This window comes from Erithacus rubecula (genome assembly GCF_903797595.1).
Source record: "Erithacus rubecula genome assembly, chromosome: 27".
Taxonomy (NCBI): Eukaryota; Metazoa; Chordata; class Aves; order Passeriformes; family Muscicapidae; genus Erithacus; species Erithacus rubecula.
The window spans coordinates 2,041,691-2,062,738 of record NC_136679.1 but is presented as its reverse complement, the minus strand read 5'-3'; the positions used below and the strand labels follow the sequence as shown (position 1 = coordinate 2,062,738).

The following is a 21,048-nucleotide window of genomic DNA, read 5'->3' as shown; positions in this document are numbered from 1 at the left end:
GGAGGGTGTGGATGTGGAGCTGGGAAAGGTGGTGTGCTCACCCAACCCCCCAGGCTGAGCTCTGCCCCAGCCCCTTAAAAAGGCTCCGTTCACACCTGGGCAGTGCAGAGCTCACGGAGCCCTGCCCTGGAAACGCCGAGAGAATTCCTGAATTCCACCTGGGACAGCGGCAGCTGCTCAGGCTTAAATAGTCCAGGCTCCTCCTCCTCCTCCTCCTCCTCCTCCTCCTCCTCCTCCTCCTCCTCCTCCTCTTCTTCTTGTCTCTGCTGCAGTGAGCCCCAGGTTCTGTAACATTTCACTGCCCAATTTCACTTCATCCTTCCAGTTCCTGGAGTTTATTGCAATCATCACTTTTATGTGAAGGTTTTCCCAGCCCTCCAGCTGCACTTCAGCAGCATCTCTGGATTTTTCTAGAGGCATTAGCTAAGATCACACAGGAAGCTCAGTGTGTTGCAAGGGCCTGGGCAATCTATGAGACAGAACAGCAGAGAAAATCATCACCTCATAAAGCAGCTTCCACCTTACAGCAGCTCTGAAATAAAACATTCCTTTCAGGAATCATTTGTTCCATAACTTCTATCTCAGATCCTAGCCAGGATTTCCAGATATGATGAATCTGTCAGGCTTCTTCAGTTTTAAGGAGCTAAGTTTCACTCTTGAAGTACATTGCCTGCACAAGTTCTAGGGGGAAAATGGCATTAAACCTTCCTTTCATGTATTAAAAATGAAGCTATGAAATTGCATACAAGCATCCTCACTCATATTCAAACCATCCAAAAATGTTCTTTTGTTGAGGGAAGAAAGTTGTCTTCCTAAAATGAATGACTGATACAGAAGATGTAAAAAGCATCTATCCAGGAAAAAAAAAAACTACCAACAAACAAATAAAATACAAAACAAAAAAAACTTTCTGCAGAATTACACAGAACAACATTGATTTGTCCCCATGTCTCTGTATCAGGGGTGTCAAAGTTAAATGGGACATAACCCAGCTGCTTCTTGAACCAAAGTAGCTGAGAGTATAGAAGAGAATTTCATTCACTGTGTGAGAAAAGGATTTCTCACTGGAGAAAATGATTCCCCAGACTCCACTGAATGTCGTGGTGAACCATTTAAACTCCTACACCAGGGGAGGCCTTGCTCCCTGGGATGTTTCTGAGATGAAGTGGAGCAGGTGGAAGGTGAGGCATGTCCTCTGCGTGGGCCAGGGTGTGCTGGGAGGGGCCTCCACCAAAAGCTGATTCCATAAACAGTTGCTGGAACAAACAAAACTTAATTAGCAACAACCACCACCACAAAGGCTGAGTGAGAAAACAGTAATATCCCAAATCAATACAGGAAATTGGCTGTCACACGAGTTCCACCCACAAGGTAACAGACTGGGATTTGCTAAGGATCTAATCTGGGCAGGAGAGAAGGGATGAGAGGAGAAATGTCACAGTCTGAGGTTCAGGGTGCTGTGAGGTCTCACAGGGCACATGTGCAGCTGAACTATCCACTGCATTGGGCAAAGATATAATCTTAAAAGAAGAAAATGGAAGGTAGCAAATATTTCCTGCTTTTGGTCGTGCTGTGTCTGGGAATGGAAAACAAATCTGAAGGAAAAATGCTGTTTTGAGGTAGTTTATTGACTTAATCCCCAAACCAGGAACTTTACCTTTGTCGTCCATGTGTTGTAATTGTGCTGCATAGGGAAAACATCCTGATAAAATTCTGAATCCCCTTCAGGAACATGAACAATGACACTCCCAGCCATGCCAGGAGAGACCAGCCCCAATCCTCACAGCTTTCCCAAGTCTCTCAACCATCCTGTACCTGCATTTGGCCCAAGCACGTGAAGGGTTTTTATCTGCCACACTTCCTTCCCTCAGCCTGACACAGGGCTCTTCTGCAGTTGTTGTGATACCATTTTTCATAATTAATTTGTTATTTATAAAACCCAATTATAGAGGTGTGATTGAAATAATTGCTGCCACGTGGTACTTGCCATTGTTCACTGAGTTTTTATGAGATTTTACAAAGAAGTCAGAGTGGTTCTGTGTACCTACAACATGCATCCTGCTTTCCAAAGGCATAAAGCAATAAAGGATTATAAATAAGGAACATATATCATAGGATAGCAATAAACCTATAAAGAAATCAGCCAGAATTCTTGACAAATATCTGGGCATTAGAAGAGAGCTAGTCCTGCACTGTGGCAGTGTGTTGTTGTGCTGAGAGGGCAGTGACCAGGACCAGGTGAGTGGGATGAGTTTGTTTCGGGTGACTGTTAACCAGTGCACTAGATCTCAGCAGAGATCTCCCTAATTCAGAGCCACCCAACAGAAATTACATGTTTTGTGTTAATAAACAAATGGTCACAAACACTTAGAGGAAGGGTTAAGCTTCCTGCCATTGCCAAGCATCTCCCTTTGGCAAATTAGGGCTTGCAACCACACATGGAAAGCGGGTACTCCCTTCCACGGTGACACCCACCATCTCAGCTATAAATGCAGAGGAGGCTGGCTGCAACTTGGAGCTATGATTCCAGAACAACTGTAAGACCAGCTTTGACTTTTCACCTGAGTTATTTGCTGCTGCCACCATGAGCTGTGGCTCCAAGCAGCCCCTGAAGAGCTGCCTGCGGGGGAGCAGCGGTGCAGGGGCTGGAGGGGGCAGCTCAAACTCCTCGCTCTCCTCCAGGACTGTCACTTCCAGGACAAGTGGTGGGGGCAGATTTTCTGGCAGCAGTTGTGGAGGAGGAAGCTCCCGGAGCAGCTATGCTGGGGGAGGAGGTGCTAGCTATGGGATGAGCAGCAGCAGCTGTGGAGGAAGGCTGGGGGGTTATGGAATGGGCCACTGCAGCATGGGAACGGGCTTCAGGGCAGGAGGCAGCAGCTTTGGGGGAGCCTATGGAGGAGGCTTTGGTGGAGGTGGTGCTGGTTTCAGTGCTGGCAGCTTTGGCAGTGGAGGCTTTCATGGAGGGAATGGGGGAATCCTCTCCTACGATGAGAAGCTGACCATGCAGAGCCTTAATGAACGCCTGGCTTCCTACATGGAGACGGTCAGGAATCTGGAAAAGGAAAATGCTCAGCTTGAGCAGTTAATCAGGGAGTGGTACCAGAAGCAAGGTCCTATTGGCCCAAAGGACTACAGCCACTATTATGGACAAATTGAAGAACTTCAAAAACAGGTAGGATGTTCTTTGCCAGAGAAGTTTAAGCACTGACAGACTGAGAGATTCACAGGGAATGTTTTCCTAACTTGTTGTTTCTCTTCTAGATTGTGGCTGCAGCTGTGGAAACCCACAAGGTACTTTTGGACCTGGATAATACAAAGATGACTGCAGAAGACTTTAGAATAAAGTAAATATATATTTCTCTTTCACAGGCATTGACTTCCTTCCTCCTGCTTTCCTGAACTTATTTCATAGATTAATTCCATAAACAAATATCAATCCACAGGGACTTGGCTTCCTCCTGATTCCATGGCAGCACAACTGAAATAATCTGGGAAACTTCAAATTTTTCAGTTTTCTTAGAGTGATCTTTGACAGGAATGCTACTTATGGTTGCAGAGGCAGAGCTTACAAAAAGTTTTATTTTTAAGAAAACAAAAATTGGGATTTTCTGTCACTGAAATCATGTTAACCAGATAGATGGAATCTGCACAAACTTGCAGTAAGAAGAGACGATGAGAGAGACCACAGAACATATTTTAATATTAAAGTTTGATATTGATATTAAAATTTACATTTATTTAGTATTAAGAATAATAACTTTATGATATTCAGTAATATAATTAATTAAATGTTAAGTACTGGCTGATGATGGCTGAGTGATGCTGCATGCTCCAAAATACAGACACAAAAGCAGACACTGATACAGGAATAGGTGAATTTTCCATAAATAATGTCAGTTAGGATGAGGATGAGGGGCCAGGAGCAGGGCTGAGCTCTCTGCACTGTCCCTGGTGCAGGTATGAGATGGAGACTGGGCTCCGGCAGAACGTGGAGGGCGACCTCAACAGCCTGAGGCCCCTGCTGGACAACCTGACCCTGGCCAAGTCTGACCTGGAAATGCAGTTTGAGTCTCTGAAAGAGGAGATCATCGACCTCAAGAAGAACCACGAGGAGGTAAGAGCCAGCTCCTTGAAATGCACATTGGAGATGTGGGGAGATGACATCCTGTGCTGGAAATACCAACCAAGGGCAGGGCCAGGCTGCTCCAGTGTGCCCCTGAGCTCAGCCCCCTCAACAAGCATTGACTGGAAAGTCAAGGCTAAATAAGTGCAACACAAACTCCCAAATATATATATAAATATATGTATATATGTTGTTGAAAAGCTCCATTTGTGTTATTGCCCTTGGCCTGATTTTTCTCTGCAGGAGATGAAACTGCTGCAATCCCAGTCCAATGGGGATGTGAATGTGAAGATCAATGCTGCTCCAGGAGAGGATCTGCTGAAAAAACTGAATGAGATGAGGCAAGAATATGAAGCTATTATTCAGAAGAACCGTGCAGAGGTTGAAAAGTGGTACGAGAGCAAGGTAAATGCTGACAACTCTTGGTAAGAACTTCCTGTAGAGGAATGACACAACATCCATTGCTTTTATAAAGTAATGGTTGAGTCCCTTTGGTCAAAATGAAGTAAATCACAAATGGGCTTGAATTGCTCTGGCAGAGCCACATAAGCAAGTTACCAGAGACCCTTCTACAGATTGTGTTCTAGATGGTCCCATGATAAACTGCCATGTTGGCACTGTAAGTAAAACTCAAAAACTCCAATTCCCTACGTTAATTTTTCAGATGGAGGAAGTGAGTCAACAAGTCCACTCAAGCAGCCAGGAAATAGAATCAAGCAACCAACAGATCTCTGTGCTGAGACGTGAATTCCAGAGCCTGGAAATTGAGCTGCAGTCTCAGATCAGCCTGGTAGGTAACAACTGCTCCTCATCCCCTGATACACACAGAACTGAGGAGCTGCTGGAATGCCAGAGATAGACAGAGGATCCTTGGCATATCTGACACCACATGGGACTTTGCTCATGTTGGGCATAAGAATGATCTAATCCTGCCACATTGCCATCAGCAGTGCATTTTGTTTCCCCTGCAGATCGACTCTCTGCAGTCCAACCTGGAGGACACGGAGCGGCGCTATAACCTGCAGCTGCAGCAGATCCAGGGCATGATCGGGCCCCTGGAGGAGGAGCTGGCCAGCATCCGCTGCGAGATGGAGAGCCAGAACGAGGAGTACAAGATGCTGCTGGGCATCAAGACCCGCCTGGAGCAGGAGATCCAGCAGTACAGGGCACTGCTGCAGGAGGGGCAGCAGGGTGTTAGGTACAGATATCAGTTAATTAACTTCCTAGTTAATTCCTGTACGCAGCACTGGTGAGGTCACACCTTGAGTGCTGTGTCCAATTCTGGGCCCCTCAGTTTAGGAAGGACCTTGAGACACTTGAGTGTGTCCAGAGGAGGCAAAGAGGCTGGTGAGGGGTTTGGAATACAAACCTTGTGAGAACTGTGGGGTTACTCAGCCTGGAGAAAATGAGACTCAGGGGTGACCTTACCACTCTCTACAGCTCCCTGAAAGATATTTGTAGCCAGCTGGGGTTTATCTCCAGGCAACACTAACAGAACCAGGACACAGTCTCAAGCTGCATCAAGGGAAAATTAGGTTGGATATTTGGAAAAAGTTTTTCATTGAAAGAGTGATGAAGCACTGGAATGACCTGCCCAAGGAGGTGATGGAGTCACCATCCCTGAATGTGTTTAAAAGACTGGATGTGGCACTTGCTGCCATGGTCTAGTTGAGGTGTTGGGCATGGGTTGGACTCAATGATCTTAAAGGTCTCTTCCAACCCAGTGATTGTGTGAATTCTATGAACTTTCTATTGATGCAATCAGGGAAAGAGGATAGCAGCAATGTTTGTATTAGCAACTGGTGCAAGGCATTAATCATCAACTTATTTACTACAAGCACAATGGAATCCAGATCTTAGCTGGCAGCACACAAACTTGTACTTTCACAAATTTGTTTAGAATTGTAACCTGCCATTTCTTCCCTTAAGTACCATCAGGAAGTGCCATTATTTGGAAAAATGAAAGGTAAGAAAGAAATAACACACCCCTTCCTCCTTACAGCACTTCACAGGGAGGAGCTGGTGGTGGATCTTCAGGAGGAGGAGGAGGAGGTCATGGAGGAAGTAGTGGAGGAGGAAGCTGTTGGTCCCCAAGAAGCAGTGGAGGAAAAACTGGAGGATCATATGGAAGATCTTCCTCTTCTGAAAGTGGAGGAGGAGGGAGTGGAGGAAGAACAGGAGGTGGAACCTGTGGTAAAACTTCATCTGGAGGAGGAGGGGGTAAATCCTGCCTCTCCCGCTCTTCATCTTCCCAGTCCCAGCCTGGTGACTCCTGTGAAAGCCCAGGTAAAAATGGAATTTAAAAATACATCCTGCAACTCATAACTCTCTCTGAATAGCAGGAAAGGATATAACAACTTCCTTCCTGGAAATATTTTTGCTATTTTTTTCCTGATCTTGTTTTAAGGCCACTCTGACATTTGTTCTTAGACACTGACAAATCAACATGAGCAGCACAAAGGATGGCACGAAGAGTTGTGTCAGAGGATGGGTGAAAAGAGGAAATGGAGGGGAAAAGGGAAAATAGTGAAAAATCCAAAGTATGCAGGGAAACAGGAAAATCAGAAATGTCACTGGCATTAAGCAGGGGTTGGTTAAAGCAAGGTGGAATAGTTGGAACACTGGAGACATTTGAAGTATTAGGGGCATTGGCTGCAAAATACTGAAGCAGCAAAAGATGGAGAGTGACCAAAGGGTCTGATCCATAACTGATTTCCTGGCTCTAGTTCCAGGAAGTGCTGAAAACATGAAGCTCTGCCTGGAAGGAAACAAAACATTGGAGAGAGGAGCAACCATGGAGGAGGTGTCTGAAGCCATAAAACAGATGAGACGGGGTAAGGGTGCAGGTCCTGGCAGCACCTGGCAGACAAAAGCCTGCAAATGGTGAAAATGAGCAGGAAGATGTAATTTTTAAAAAGATTCAATTCCACTTTCGACTTTTAATGAAAAGATGGAATACTGTCCTGCTCCTTACTCCTCCTTTACTCCTTATAATGACCAGGTTCAGTCAGGCTCTGTCCCAAACACAGTTCCCACTGCAGACTGAGTTGTCTCTTGCCCCAAATGTCTGAAGCCACCAGTGCAAACAGCAGCAACACTGCACAGACACTCCTGATGCTGAAAACAAGGCAGTGAATTCAGGATTTTGCATAATGAGGAAGATTATATAGTAAAATTTGGTGTAGATGAGCTCTAGTTTTAAAAAAATTCCTACATAAGCTTTGCAAACTCCTCTACAGAATTTTATTCCTCTGATCAAACATCCTCTGCCATGCAACACTTCAACATATATTAATGTTTGGTAGGCAAGATTAAAGCATATTATGTGCCATCTCTCTTTAACTTATAAAAATCTACTGTAAATATCTGTACACACACAAGTGCAGATTTTAAGTTCACCTGTATTTGTTTTGTGTGCTGCAGCCACTCTAAATTTAAAGTGATTTGATGGCTGAGAACAGAAGCAGATCCATGTAATTAATTGCTAAATCTGCAGACACACTGTAAAAACTCAGGTCTGACTGTCTGACAACCCTGAGAACTGCACAGGTGATACTTAGGAAGTAGCATAAGGTTAAAAATGCTGAATACAACAAGAAATTCTTGTTTTTCTCCATCTTTCAACAGGGAGTTTTAGAAAGGCTGAGGAGTGATCAGCAGGACCAGCATCTTCCACTGCACCTCCCAGTGAGGCTTTGGACCAAGCAAGACTCCACTGAGCACAGCTGAGCATCCCCTGCCACGAGCAGGAGCAAACACTCATCCAACTGACTCAACCCCAGGGGCTCCTCAGAGCTCTCTGGATGTTCTGTCTGCTTCTTCCATCTGGGTTTCTGTTCCAAATCACTGATACCTGAGTTAATCTCTACTGTGATTGGTGTTCCTGTGGAATAAATGCTAATAAATCTTTGCTTCTCTCTGATGCAACCAGAAAGTTGTGTCTGGTACAAGTTCCTTTAGCAGAGTTTTTTGTTTGAATCAGTTACAAATATCAAGCCCATGATGTGTCAGATTACCCATAGGACCCAAAGTTTTCAGTGACATATTCACCACTTAAGCCTCACTGGGCAAAACTTTGCATTCTGCACTGCCAGGAACAATGTTCTACTGGTCCCTGCAGTGGGAAAATTCAGTCAAAACCCTTCTGTTATTTGCTTCCATCAGGGGCAAGAGAGTGGGTTTAAGGAACTGATTATTCCCTATAAAACCCCTTTAAAATATGAGCTCTGTTGGGAATTTCACTTGAAAATAACCCAGAGGGTTTCTCACACAACTCCTGCTCACAGACACATCCTTCCTCCTGTGCACTGCTCCCCTCACCTGCTTAAGCCCAAACAGAAGGATCACTCCATGAGTCTTTCTCTCTCAGTTTTACAACCACGAGGTTTGTTTTTTCCCTCTGAGGAAGGCATCAGCCATGGGAGAAAGTTGGGAAACACAGACTGAGTGGGAGACCGTGGGAACAGGAATCCTAAACGCCTGAGTTCCAGCAGATCTGTGCCAGTGATTCACAGTGTTGCCTTATGCTGGGCTCTAAGCCATGAATTGGTACTGGAAAACAACAACAAAAAATCAGATTTCTTTTTCCAGTATCTCTCTGGGGGCTGGAGGAGCCCAGCTCACCTGCATGAAGGACCCCTGCACACACAGGTGCTGATGGACCTGGCCTGACACCACAGCAATGACAGGGATTATTTGCCAGGATACCCCCAACAAAATCACCTTCTTCATTTTTAACCCCTTGCAGCATCACATCACACTTGTCTCTGTTATGCTCCTTGTCCCCTGAGCCTACTTTCTTCAATTGCTCTGCTCCTTTTCCACCTCTGGCAGGTGGTGACAGCTATTTCTCAAACCTGTCTGTTCAGGGTACTCAACTAGAAGCCCAAATTAAGGAATACTCCCTGCTTTTCATACCTTCTCTAAGAGCCAGCCAAATTAACCTTAGAAGTGTTCCTGCTCAGTACCTGCTTCCTGTCCCAGGGTGATTTACAGCCATCAGCTGCCCTCTGGCCTCACAGGGGCTGCTGGGGTGGCTGGACATGATTTACTCAGAGGAGTTCACTGCTCTCTGTCACTGTGGTACCACTGACACCTGTTGTTCCTGACTTTCTTTCAAAAAATATAACTTAACTTTTAGTATTTTATAGCCAGTTATTGAATTCTCAGGCATCTCTGCATTTAAGCTTGCAGAAGAGATTCTCCTGAATTGATCCCTGGGGAAGCAAAGCAGAAAGTGAATTTGGAGTGTGGGAAGGGCAGTGAGGCAGTTCAGGGGCTGAGAACCCAGGGCTGAGCACAAACATGTACAAGGGTGCAGCATGTTGCAATATTCACTGCAGTTCTTCTGCTGATTTAAATGTTTATTTTGATATGTTATAATAAGTTAAGAATTTCTGAGCCATAAGGATAAATAATATACTACTACTACTACTACTTTTGCTGCTCAGCATTGATTGTGCTGTCTTTTTGTTATCTAAAATCTGTGGCTTTCTCAACAAGATGTTTTTATAATGGTTATACATTTAATGAGTCTGCATCTACAATCAGCTTCACAATATGGTTTATTGCATGCTACAGTATGTGACTAAATACAAACCACCAATAAACTCATGAAACCCCCTACTCAATCCTGGCATCAGCACTCATCACAGACAAAAAGCAGACTAAAATGAGATGGTTTCTTACCAGACCCCAGAAGAAAAAAGCCAGTTTTAAGGATTCTTTCCTTTTTACATTTTGCATTACCAAATCTGTACCTGGCTTATCACTGGCACTTTCTTACTGAGAAAACAGGCTTACATGGAGGAACAGAGCTGGAAAATTCAAAGCATTGCAAAGCAGGAGTAAAAAATACAAACACTGTAGTACTGTCAGGTGTCAAAGCTTAGGGCAGGCTCAAAGTGGGACAACAGCAAGACTGAGGAGTGAGGAGAACTCTGCACTTTTTATTTGCATGCATCTCATTAGTCATTAATCAGCATAATAACCTTTAATTTTATGAGCACAAAGTGTTGCAATTCGGATACTTATCTGGTGCTCCTATTAGCACTCTGAGAAGATAATTGTGGTACGTGTTGGAACAAGAGCTTCAGAGCAACCTTAGGCAAAAAGCAACGTGCACACACTCTGCCTGTTTGGCTTCAGAGCTGCCAAGCAATCCATGGGTCCATTTGAAGGCACAGATGTAATTTCCCAATTGCCTGTGTGTGCATTGTGCTGATGTCTCCTTTGTTGAGCATTCACTGCCAGCCCTGTTAATTGCCAAATGCCACCCAGACCATCTTCATGGGCTGCAGGATGAGTACAGCAAGTTCATCATGTCACAGAGGTGAGGGGGAAGGCAGAGCCCACCTGGGCTGTCCCTGAGTGTGTCAATCCTCTGCAGAGCTCAGACAGCAGGACCTTCCTCCCTGGGCTATGCTGCAAGGAGAGCAGATGCCATGGATGGCCCCCTCCCCACCCCCCAGGAGCTGCAGCAGCAGAACCAGGCCATGATGCCACTGTCCATGTCCTGGACACAGGACACTGCACTGACCAGCTGTGGGTGCCCACAGCTCCAGGGGGCTCTGAGGCTGCACAGCCCAGAAGGACTGAGGTGTCTGAACCTCAGGAACCTTGGCAGGTGATCTGTTTTGGTACCAACAAAATGAATTATTCCAATGTAATTGCCTTCACCCTCTAAGAGTCTGGGGAAATGACAGTGGGACCACTCTGATTGTGCCTCAGAAACTGCTGGAAATGCTGACAGGAGGAATTAGCAGCCTACAAAGTGTCCCCAGCTGTGGGACACACACACCCTGACCCCCAGCTCTCACAGCTACGTGGCAAAGCCCATGTGTGCATTTTTAGGATTGAGGAACACTGTTCTTCCCATCAGACTCTTTGCATGGAAGGTCCATGTTATACTACATAAAAGAATGGTGGAGGTTTTAAATAGGCAAGCCCACTGCTTCCTTGTTTGCTTTGGTTTTTAGCTAAATTTCTTCAGAAACAACAGTGATTTCACTAGAGCATTCTGAGCTGAAGCAGGGCCATCTATGAGGTGAAAACAGACCCTCTCTTCTTATACAATTTCTGATAAGAGTGATGGGAAGAAGTCATTAAATAGATGAAAATAAACAAGTAGTTGCCTGTGGCAGCAGAATGACCTTGAATTAAGGGGAAACGTTTCAATTTTTCATTTGAAAAAATGAAAGAGAGAAAAGAGAGAACACATTTTCTCCAGGTCTGTTTGGAATGCAGCAGCTCCAGCCTGCTGGAAAAGTCTCCCAGTCTGCTCACAGGGTTTTTCATCACTCTGGTGATTCGGAGTCACTTCTTTGATCCTGATTAAAGGAAAGCAATAACAGAGTGAGAGGGAAGGAACGTGGGCTGGGCTGAGGCAGGCAGGAGAGCAGGTGGAACATTCCAGCACTCTGCAGACCAGGCTCTGCTGGGGGCTGCAGGAATAAAGGTCCTTACTCTGCTCCCACTGGGAAACAGCAGAGTTATATAAGGTGTGGATACTACATCAACACAGAAACATTAATCATTCAACTGTGCACCACATATGGGAAAAACATGAGAGATGATCCTAAATGGTTCCTTTTTAGGATTCCATAAGTTTACACCATCCATATATTAGTGAAAAGCACCAGAGAACAAAAACCTTTTATCTCTTTTAACGAGTTCAGAAATTAAAAATTCATTCTGTTCCACAGAACAGAGGTCTGGTTTACAAGTATTTGCACAGTCAAATATTTAAAAAGAATAATTAAAAAAATTAAAAATCAACCAGGAGGGAATTCAGTGTGTGCAAATTTACAGGAGGATGAAGTATTCATAGTTCACCTGTACTTTTCAGGTACTTTAGTGTCCTCCAAAGAGACACACAGGAATATGGCCCAGCCTGGTGGCCAGCAGGGCTCCTATGAAAACAAGGTGTTCCACACCAAGGTGGAATTACTAACAAAGACAAAACAGCAGCAATGCTAAAGACAAAACAGGAACACCCTACAAACATGTGATTTGGAAGTTGCCTTAGTTCTATAGGGAAAATCTGTGATTTATGATCCTACTTTATATACAAAGAGTGGTAACAATACAAAGCTAAAATGAAATGTCAAGGTGAGTGAAAGTTCTTCATCCTTAGTGGTTTGAATCTTTCTTTCCTATCATTGATGTTAATTTTTGAAGTATTTTCCAAGCCTGCAATAAGACTTGCCCTTCTCAGAAGAACTCTCCCATATGGACAAATCTCTGCTGTGAATAGTTACATATGGAAAAAAACACCAGTTTTTTAAAAAAGGAAATATTCTGGGTTCTCAGAAGATAAATAAATATATTAAGACATTATTTTGGCAATTTTTTTACTCTTTCTTTAATCATTCCAGGGACTTCTGCATTTACTACCACTAACAAACCCACAGATCTTCTATCTTGGCTATGAAAAGCATGTCTAAGGAATATCCCTGGAATATTCCAGGGATGGGAATTTGAACATGATAATCAATTTTACTCACCACAGCAGAGTTTGTGACAAAGGGTCCCACTGACCAAAGCAGCATTAGCCAGACCCAGAGGCAAAACAGCATGAAAAATGAAAAAACATTTTGCCTATAGGAAACTCCATCTTTCTGCACCAGTAACAGATTGTGCCAAAACCCAGAAACTGTTTATGCTGCTGAGGTGTCACTACCAACCTCCAGCTGAGAATCAGGAGAAATTATTCCATCACCAAACTGCTCGGAATCTTTCATCATCTTCCAGCCATTGAGAGATCAAATAGCAAGATAAAATCAGGAGGTTTTGAAAGCAATTGCATAAGCAGCAATAGAGCAATGCTGGCACAGACATGGCACAAAGGCCAGGACAAAGGATGTGGTCAGGAAATGTTAAATAATCTTGGATTTCCAATCAACATCCCACCAAGGCAGCTTTTGGAAAGCAAAGATTCTGCTGCATTGTCATCTCCAAGAGGTCTTGGCTGGGAGAAGGACAGCAGAGCACAAATGGCAGCTCCTCTCTGCACCTGAGCTTAGGGGAGGTTGCTACATTTCATAAGTACCTGCAGTCATTAAAGGCTCCACAGAGAGGAGGGGAGGCAATGAAGATGTTTCAGACAGAACAAACTGGGAAACTCTGCATGTTCTCCAGGGCAAACTGGGACAGGTTGGGCCCATCTATAGCAGACACAAATGCTGGTGGTATGCTGGTATTTGCACATCTGCCTTCAGACACTCAGCTTTGGCACCCAACCCACCTAGTGAGGATGGAAACTCCTCTGTCCAGGGTCAGCCTCTGGGATCAGGGCAATTCTGAAGGGTTGGCACACTTCTTTTGTGGTCTCAACAGTCTGATTTCTACTCATTTTTGTGAGAAGTCTTTCAGCTTTTCTCTAAGGATGCTATTTTCATCTCAAGGATCTTTGCTTTAAGAACAGTAGATATAATTATTTTATCACCTACAATATATGACACATTAACAATAGAGAGAATGAGCTGCTTTATATTAAATGATAAAAAGTCTTCCCACACACTAGTTTTTAAATCATTGTCTGCAATAAAACCACTTCTAATTGGGATACAATTGACTTTATAATACAATTAATGCACCCTTATCTTCTTTCCATTTTAGATCAACAGTGCTTTGGTGAAAAAAGTCCAATATTATTTTTACATTTGAATTCTAGGACTTGGCTGGCTATGTGCTGCCCTAGTGCTTTCTTCACAAAGGAGGGATTTTGACTTTTAAACAATAATCCCTCTGCATTGTGTGAAATACCCTGTTCATATTAAATAAGTTGTTCTCTTAGTGCTGGCAGGAATACATGAGTTGGACAATCCTTACAGACAAGTCACACAATCCTATTAATAAAACTCTTGCAGTAGCATGTATGGTGAGAAATGGAACATAAGCTGTGTAGAAAATCTGAAATGCACAAAGTTGGAAAGTACAAAAGAGAACAAACAACAGTCTTTAGCAATAGCAGATACAGAAGAAGTACCTATTCCAGAAATCACTAAATGAAAAGAAAGCTGCCCAAAAGAAGTGAGATGTTCAACCTTAACCAAGCCTCAGAAGCCCAGATGTGGGCTGGATTGCCTGAGATAGCTGCACAAAAATACTGTTCAGCAAATTATTCTTGGCACAAACAAGAAGTTTGGTAAATGCCCTGGGAGAAGGAAACACCCTGATGGTGACACCCAGTGTCAAATGTATAAATAGAGAGAGCTGGGGATGAAAATTTGCAGTCCTGAAGCTTATCAGGCTGTGCAGCTAAGTTTGGGGTTGCGGTTTGTCTCTTGCCTTCTGTCACCATGAGCTGTGGCACCAAATCTTCCACCAGCACCATCAGAATTAGCAGCGGAGGGGGAGGAGGAGGAGGTGGAAGATGCAGCGGTGGGGGTGGTGGAGGTGGTGGAGGGGGTAGGTCTGGTGGATACTCCTCAATGTCCTCAAGACGATACACCTCTTCTGGAGGCAGCGGGGGCTTTTCTGGGCGAAGCTTCGGTGGAGGAGCCTCCAGGAGCAGCTACGGGGGAGGTTTCAGCAGCGGCAGCTGCGGCAGGATCAGCCGCAGCAGCTACGGGGGCAGAATGAGCGGCGGCGGCTACGGAGGGGGAATGAGCTGCGGCAGCATGGGGGGAGGGCTGGGGTCAGCAGGGGCTGGCTTCGGGGGCATGGGGGGCGGTTATGGGGGTGGTGGCTACGGTGGAGGTGGATTCAGCGGCTTTGGGGGTAGTGGTGGCTTTGGTGGAGGGGGCAGCTATGGTGGAGGCAGTTTTGGTGGCATGGGTTTTGGGGAGGATTCTGGCTTGCTCTCCACAAACGAGAAGCTGACCATGCAGAACCTCAATGATCGCCTGGCGTCGTACATGGATAAAGTGCGGCGCTTGGAGGAAGAAAATTCCCAACTTGAGCAGCTGATCAGGGAGTGGTACAAAAATCAAGCTCCCTCTCAGAGCAAGGATTACAGCCAATATTACAGGACAATTGAAGAGCTGCAAAACCAGGTATGATGTACTTGGACTAACTTGGAACAGGTCCTTACTGGACTGGCACTTTCCTGGTGCAGCACAAGGCTCCCATTTGGGGTGATAATCCCCTTCCTGTGCTTTAGTCAGGAAGCAGAGTGATGTGGGGACCAACTCCTGTCCACATGTTCTGCCACACGTGCATTTGGGGCAGGAAGCAATGCTGGGTGCAGTGGCAGATCAGCACCAGTGCCCCATCCCTGTGCCATGGCCTGTGCCATGCTCCCTTCAATGCTGGGCTGCTGCTGCTTGTTCTTCACTCTTGAAGAGCAAATTTAATCCTTGCTTGTGTTGTGCTGTTATTGCCATATTAATTGGAGGTTTTTGTGAATATACAAGATGAGCCAGCATGTGCAGCTAGTCTCATTCTAGCCATTTAACAATCAGGTATCTCTTGTATGTATGTCATACAGTCATGTTTGTCCTCGTGTGAACTTGGCTCTTCTCAAAAGTAATGGAAATTCTGCTTTCCCGTTGTTTTTTGTTAGTTGGGTTGGAGTTCTTGTTTGTTTGTTTTTTCTTTTTTTAATAAGGAAATATTCTTTCCAATAAGGTATTTTTAATGGATATTCTTTCAACCAAAATTAACAGTAAAGGCACTTTCTTTTATCTGGAAGCAATAAACTCATCTCTCTCAAGAGCTCCTGCAGCTCTAATTAGGCTTGAAGGCTTGACATTGCCATAATCCCCTTCTGCAAGGTGTTTGTGCATAGGTGTTTCTTGTCTCTGTCATCAGACCGAAAACACAACTGGCTAAATAACACCTGCCCCCTCCCTTCCAGATTGTTGGTGCAAATGTGGATCTTAACAGGATGCTTCTTGACATGGACAACACCAGAATGACTGTGGATGACTTCAGACTGAAGTGAGTCACCCCCTTCCTGGCTCCATCCACTTTACCTCTCTTTATCCCCACAAGTTTCCACTGCCAATTAATCTTTGTAGAAGATGGAAACTTTTGGCTACAATCACAGAATAGAGAATTGTTGGGAAAAGCATTGTGAGAAGGATTGCTTTGGGTTTTCATTATTATTTTTCTCCAGACAAGTTCCTGAAGAGACACATTCAAGGGACTCCATTCTAAGTTCCTTCATCCTTACATGTAGATTTATAAGCATAATTCTCATGGTATATATAAATCTCACAGAGAGAAACTGTACTGAAATCAAACATAGCTATTGGAGACAGAAAGAGAATGGGCTCCTTTCTTCTAAGATTTGACCAGAGATGTAAGATGGGAACTGTCCATAGCTGAGATACCAAACAAAGAGGTCTGGCAGCACTTTTACTCTCTTTCCTGTCTGTCATTCAGGTATGAGACTGAATACACTCTCCACCAGAGTGTGGCAAGTGATATCAATGGATTACGCCCACTTTTGGATCAACTGACTCTGTCCAGATCTGACTTGGAGACACAGTTTGAGTCTCTGAAAGAGGAACTGATCTTCCTGAAGAAGAACCATGAAGAGGTAAGTTTCTTCACACTTCAGTAATTAAATCCAGTAATTAATTGCTTTTTCCACCAGCAGTAACCAGATTTTGGCCACTGTTGTTGATCATCCAGCTTGACATAAGTCAGCTTTGATGCTGAGGAACGTGTAGAGGGCACAGCTGCCCACAGCTGGTGTCATGAGAAACCAGGTCAACACCTGAGACCAGGGGGATGAACAGCTTTCAGTACAAACTACAGTTTGCTGGCTGAACTCATGGAAGGAAAATTGGATAGACAATATGGAGGAGTCAAAAGAAAGCATTTTTACTCTCTTCAATATTTCCCACTGAGAAGATCTATGTCCTTTTCCTTCCCTTTATTTGAACTGATGCAATTCCTCCTTCACCCATTGAGAACCTCATGGGTTTTTTGTGACTTTTTTTTTCAGGAAATGAGAGGACTGCAAGGCCAGTCTGGTGGAGATGTCAATGTGGAGGTCAATGCTACTCCTGGAATTAACTTAATGGAAAAATTGAATGAAATGCGCAGCGAGTACGAGAGGCTGATAGAGAACAACAGGAAGGAGGTGGAAAGCTGGTATGAAACCAAGGTAAAGCACAGGCAGGCTTTGGTCATGAAATTGTCACAAAATACTGGATCTATTCATAGCCAGTGAAAGGCAACTTATCATGTGTTATAATTACTTTAGGCAGTTTCCTATAACAACTGGAATATCAGTTATGTGGTAAACCAGGTAGAGCCTCTGTGTTCCAGCAGCCAGTGAATTATCAGGGTTTTGGTAGAGTGGCTTGTGGGAAATAAACAGTCTGCATGGCATCTTTATTCTTATTAATTGATTTCCTGATGCTTTCACGATAACCCCACAATGTTTTCTAAACATCAAAAATGCCTCAAATTTGGATGTTAATTTTTCAGATGGAAGAAGTTAATCAACAAGTCCACTCAAGTGGCCAGGAGATACAATCCAGCAACCAGCAGATCTCTGAGCTGAGGCGTGAATACCAGAGTCTGGAAATCGAGCTGCAGTCACAGATCAGCATGGTAAGGAAAGGCATTTTATTCACCTGCGACACAGTGTGGATGTGAGAAGAGCTACAGCCAGCAAGTAATCCATCCAAGGGGAATGAGACATTGGATGATTTATCTTCAATGATACACTTTTTTTTCTGAGGATTTGTAAAGATCTCCTGTTTTCCCACAGAATTAAGTTAAAGTCAGCACATTCCCATCAGCAGTGCATTTTGTTTCCCCTGCAGATCGACTCTCTGCAGTCCAACCTGGAGGACACGGAGCGGCGCTATAACCTGCAGCTGCAGCAGATCCAGGGCATGATCGGGCCCCTGGAGGAGGAGCTGGCCAGCATCCGCTGCGAGATGGAGAGCCAGAACGAGGAGTACAAGATGCTGCTGGGCATCAAGACCCGCCTGGAGCAGGAGATCCAGCAGTACAGGGCACTGCTGGAGGAGGGGCAGCATGACCTTGTGTACGTACTGACACAAACCAGCCCTGTGGGACACACAGCTGCTGGTCAGTCACCGGCAGGAAATGTAACAGTCGAGATTTGCAAAATAGATTTTGTACTGAAATGAGGCTGATGTTGGCCAATCACCTCCAAGGTGCGAGATATTTCATTCTGTTCAGAGTATAATTAATGCAGAAATTCTGAACTACCAGTTTGGGGCTGGACAAGGAAACCCAAGTAAGAGAGCCTGGTTCCAGGAAAGCCAGGAACTGAAAAGGGAGGAAAAGACTGTAAGCAAAAAAAAACCCCACCAAACCAACCAAAGTTTTCCAAATCTTTAGAAAAGTTTCTGAAAGTTCAAGCTACTTCAGCCTCACTTATGCAGTGTGCCAGCTTCTTCTCAGAAATGGTGCCTGAAACATCAGCTAAAGTTTCATTCTCTTCTTTCTGATTTTGAGCCATACACTGATGTATGTGCCAAATATTGCAAGGAATCTCTAGGTAGAATGAGGGGAAAAGCAAAAGCTCTTGCACTTGAGTTGAAGTTGAAAGAGAGGATAATTTTTGGCACTGCCTCAGTTGTTTTGCTGTGCAGTGCTGGGTTCTAACCAGCCCAGAGAGGTGCTGGCTCCTGGGCAGCAGCTGTAGCTCAATGGCTTTTGGATGACAAAGTGCTGTTGATTAACTTTTTTTTCCCCCTTCTTTCTCTCTCTTTGCAGAATCCCAGCAGGAGGAATGGGAGGAGGCATGGGAGGTGGTAGAATTGGAGGTGGTGGTTATTCTGGAGGAGGAAGAGGAGGAGGTGGCGGCATGAGTGGTGGATATGGAGGTGGTGGCAGCGGAATGGGAGGAGGAATGGGAGGAGGAATGGGAGGAGGAAGTTGTGGAGGAGGAATGGGAGGAGGAAGCGGTGGAGGAGGAATGGGAGGAGGAAGTGGAGGAATGGGAGGAGGCAGCGGTGGTGCATGCATCGGAGGAGGAGGAGGAGGAAGAACCTCGGGAGGCATCAGCAGCTCCCACTCCTACTCTTCATCTTCCCAGTCCCAGTCCTGCAGGAGTGGCGGTGAAAGCCAAGGTGAGAACTATGGTATGAGCAGAGTGTTCTCTCAGTCCCATCCTCACTAATTTATGCACTAATTTACACCAACACACTGTTCCAAAGGCAAACAATACAGAGCATAAACTAAAATTTATGGAAAGTATTAGATTTACTTTGCTTATGGCCACTCCCACATAATCCTGATGTCTGGGGGATGCTGATATCTCAGATATGGCAGGACTGATGAAGTTTGTGCTTGTTTTGTCTCTACACAGGATATGGAAGAAAATCTTTTGACTGAGAATATACATCAAGGATCCTCCAGCACGAGACTTTTCAAAAAGAAACTGGCCCAAATCCGCTGCATTCCCCACACTCCCAAGGAAAGATGATGCTCTGAACAGTTCCTGGGAGCTGCAGATTCCACCTGTCCCCCTGCCCTGCATGCTCTGTGCTGCTTCTGCCCACAAAGCTCTGCAGTTTCAGTCATTTGCACTCAAACTGCTGCTTTACAGATCCAACCTGTTTGGTACTCAGGTTGCTTTGAATCAGGAAAATGTCTCTAATAAAATTTAATTTCTGTCTGATGCAACCAGAATCCTGTATGTGGTTTTTCTTTCCAGTTAGAAAACACAAAGCCATGCCAAGACACACCTCCAGGCAGAGAGGTTGATGACACACTCCAGTAGTTGAAAACAAAATTTAGAGTTAAAACACAATTTCAGAGCAGTAAGGGCAAATCAGAATCTTCTTGGGTTGTGCCTTTTTTTTTTTAATAATGTGTTGGATGATCTTGTGAGCTGAGCTCTGAGACTCAACAGATGAATATCAGCCTTAAAGGGACTGCAGAACCTCAGCACTCAATGACTCCAGTGGTGCTGGCAGCACATGAGTGTCCACAGGGGAGCACTAATGATTACAGAGCTGTGGTTGTAAAATGAAACCAATGTTTCAATTCACAAAACCATGATGGATACTCATTGCTTTAACCTGGAGATGCACAGATAAGGAATCTGGTTTTGAAATTATAAGAAGTGAAAGAGAAGTATAATTCACAGGAACTTTACAAAGTTCATTTCCATAAAATGATAATATTGACAGCAACTGCCTTTGACCTCTGCCCATGTAAAAAGGCCTGGAATATTCACTTTTGGATACAGCTAGCAGTGCATCCCAGGAACTGAGGGGTCAGAATTCCAGTGAGGCTGCCCAAGGCAAGGGTGCATCTCACCTGCACACAACCTTCAGGCCGAGCTGCTGGTGCAGGGTTGCACACAAGGGAGGGGCCTCTGGGGCTGAGTTGAAAGAAAATGTGAGTTCTACAAAAGAGGAGCAGCACTGCTGAGTAACACAACAGATGCACATAAGTATGAATTGAGAGAACAGATGCAAAACTGATTTCCAGAAAAACATGCCACACTGCCATGTAAACTTTCTCAACACTTGGAAACCATTCAGGGAAACAGAAACACTTGATTTCCACCAAGCCCAAGTGTGCTGGTATTGTGCTGGCATGAACGAGCCTTTGCAGGCTTTGCAGAGATTTTGCTGCAGAGGTGCTGCCAAGGACATGGAATGGCAACAGTGAGATTCTAGTAATGCTAATATCCCATTCTTTGGTTTAGAAACTTGGACTACACACACCATCCAGAAAGACCCACGGTGTTCATGATAAATGGTCTGAGGATTAAGAATTGTGTGTATTCCAGAGCCCTCTAAGGGAGGGAATTGCACTGTCACCTCCTATAGGTGCAGGTGCAGGGACAGGGATCTCCACTGATGTCACTCCATGCTTTAAACTAACCTTGGGAGAGTATTTATTTCCCTGACTTCTAATTACTTTGCTGCCCAACAGGCACTAAATGCTACACATCATACAGTGATACCCAGAAGGGATTAAAACAGAATGAAGACAGCAGCTACTGAGAGACCCAGGTGGAGGCAAAGAAGGAT

At 44.7% G+C, this 21,048-nt stretch overlaps 2 protein-coding genes across 2 annotated transcripts in view; both read left to right on the top strand.

Moving 5' to 3' along the window:
* LOC306812901 (uncharacterized protein) overlaps positions 1-8,048 on the top strand; it is a gene marked incomplete at its 5' end in the record, with an annotated part of 27,625 nt that extends 19,577 nt beyond the window's left edge. Inside the window, 10 exons of the mRNA XM_079327821.1 lie at positions 2,219-2,238; positions 2,531-3,172; positions 3,262-3,344; positions 3,958-4,114; positions 4,367-4,528; positions 4,788-4,913; positions 5,095-5,321; positions 6,126-6,409; positions 6,850-6,957; positions 7,751-8,048. Of these exons, the coding sequence (XP_079183947.1) occupies positions 2,219-2,238; positions 2,531-3,172; positions 3,262-3,344; positions 3,958-4,114; positions 4,367-4,528; positions 4,788-4,913; positions 5,095-5,321; positions 6,126-6,409; positions 6,850-6,957; positions 7,751-7,776 (1,835 nt within the window). The 3' untranslated portion in view covers positions 7,777-8,048. The remainder of the gene's footprint in view (positions 1-2,218; positions 2,239-2,530; positions 3,173-3,261; positions 3,345-3,957; positions 4,115-4,366; positions 4,529-4,787; positions 4,914-5,094; positions 5,322-6,125; positions 6,410-6,849; positions 6,958-7,750) is intronic.
* A 6,376-nt stretch (positions 8,049-14,424) lies between these two features.
* On the top strand, positions 14,425-19,666 carry LOC306813039 (keratin, type I cytoskeletal 17-like; the record flags this gene model as incomplete). The annotated part of the gene is made up of 8 exons (XM_079328054.1): positions 14,425-15,120; positions 15,924-16,006; positions 16,454-16,610; positions 17,022-17,183; positions 17,510-17,635; positions 17,851-18,077; positions 18,776-19,131; positions 19,371-19,666. 8 exons carry the CDS (start codon positions 14,425-14,427, stop codon positions 19,394-19,396), a joined length of 1,833 nt encoding a protein of 610 aa, XP_079184180.1. The 3' UTR covers positions 19,397-19,666.
* Positions 19,667-21,048: the final 1,382 nt, after the last annotated feature.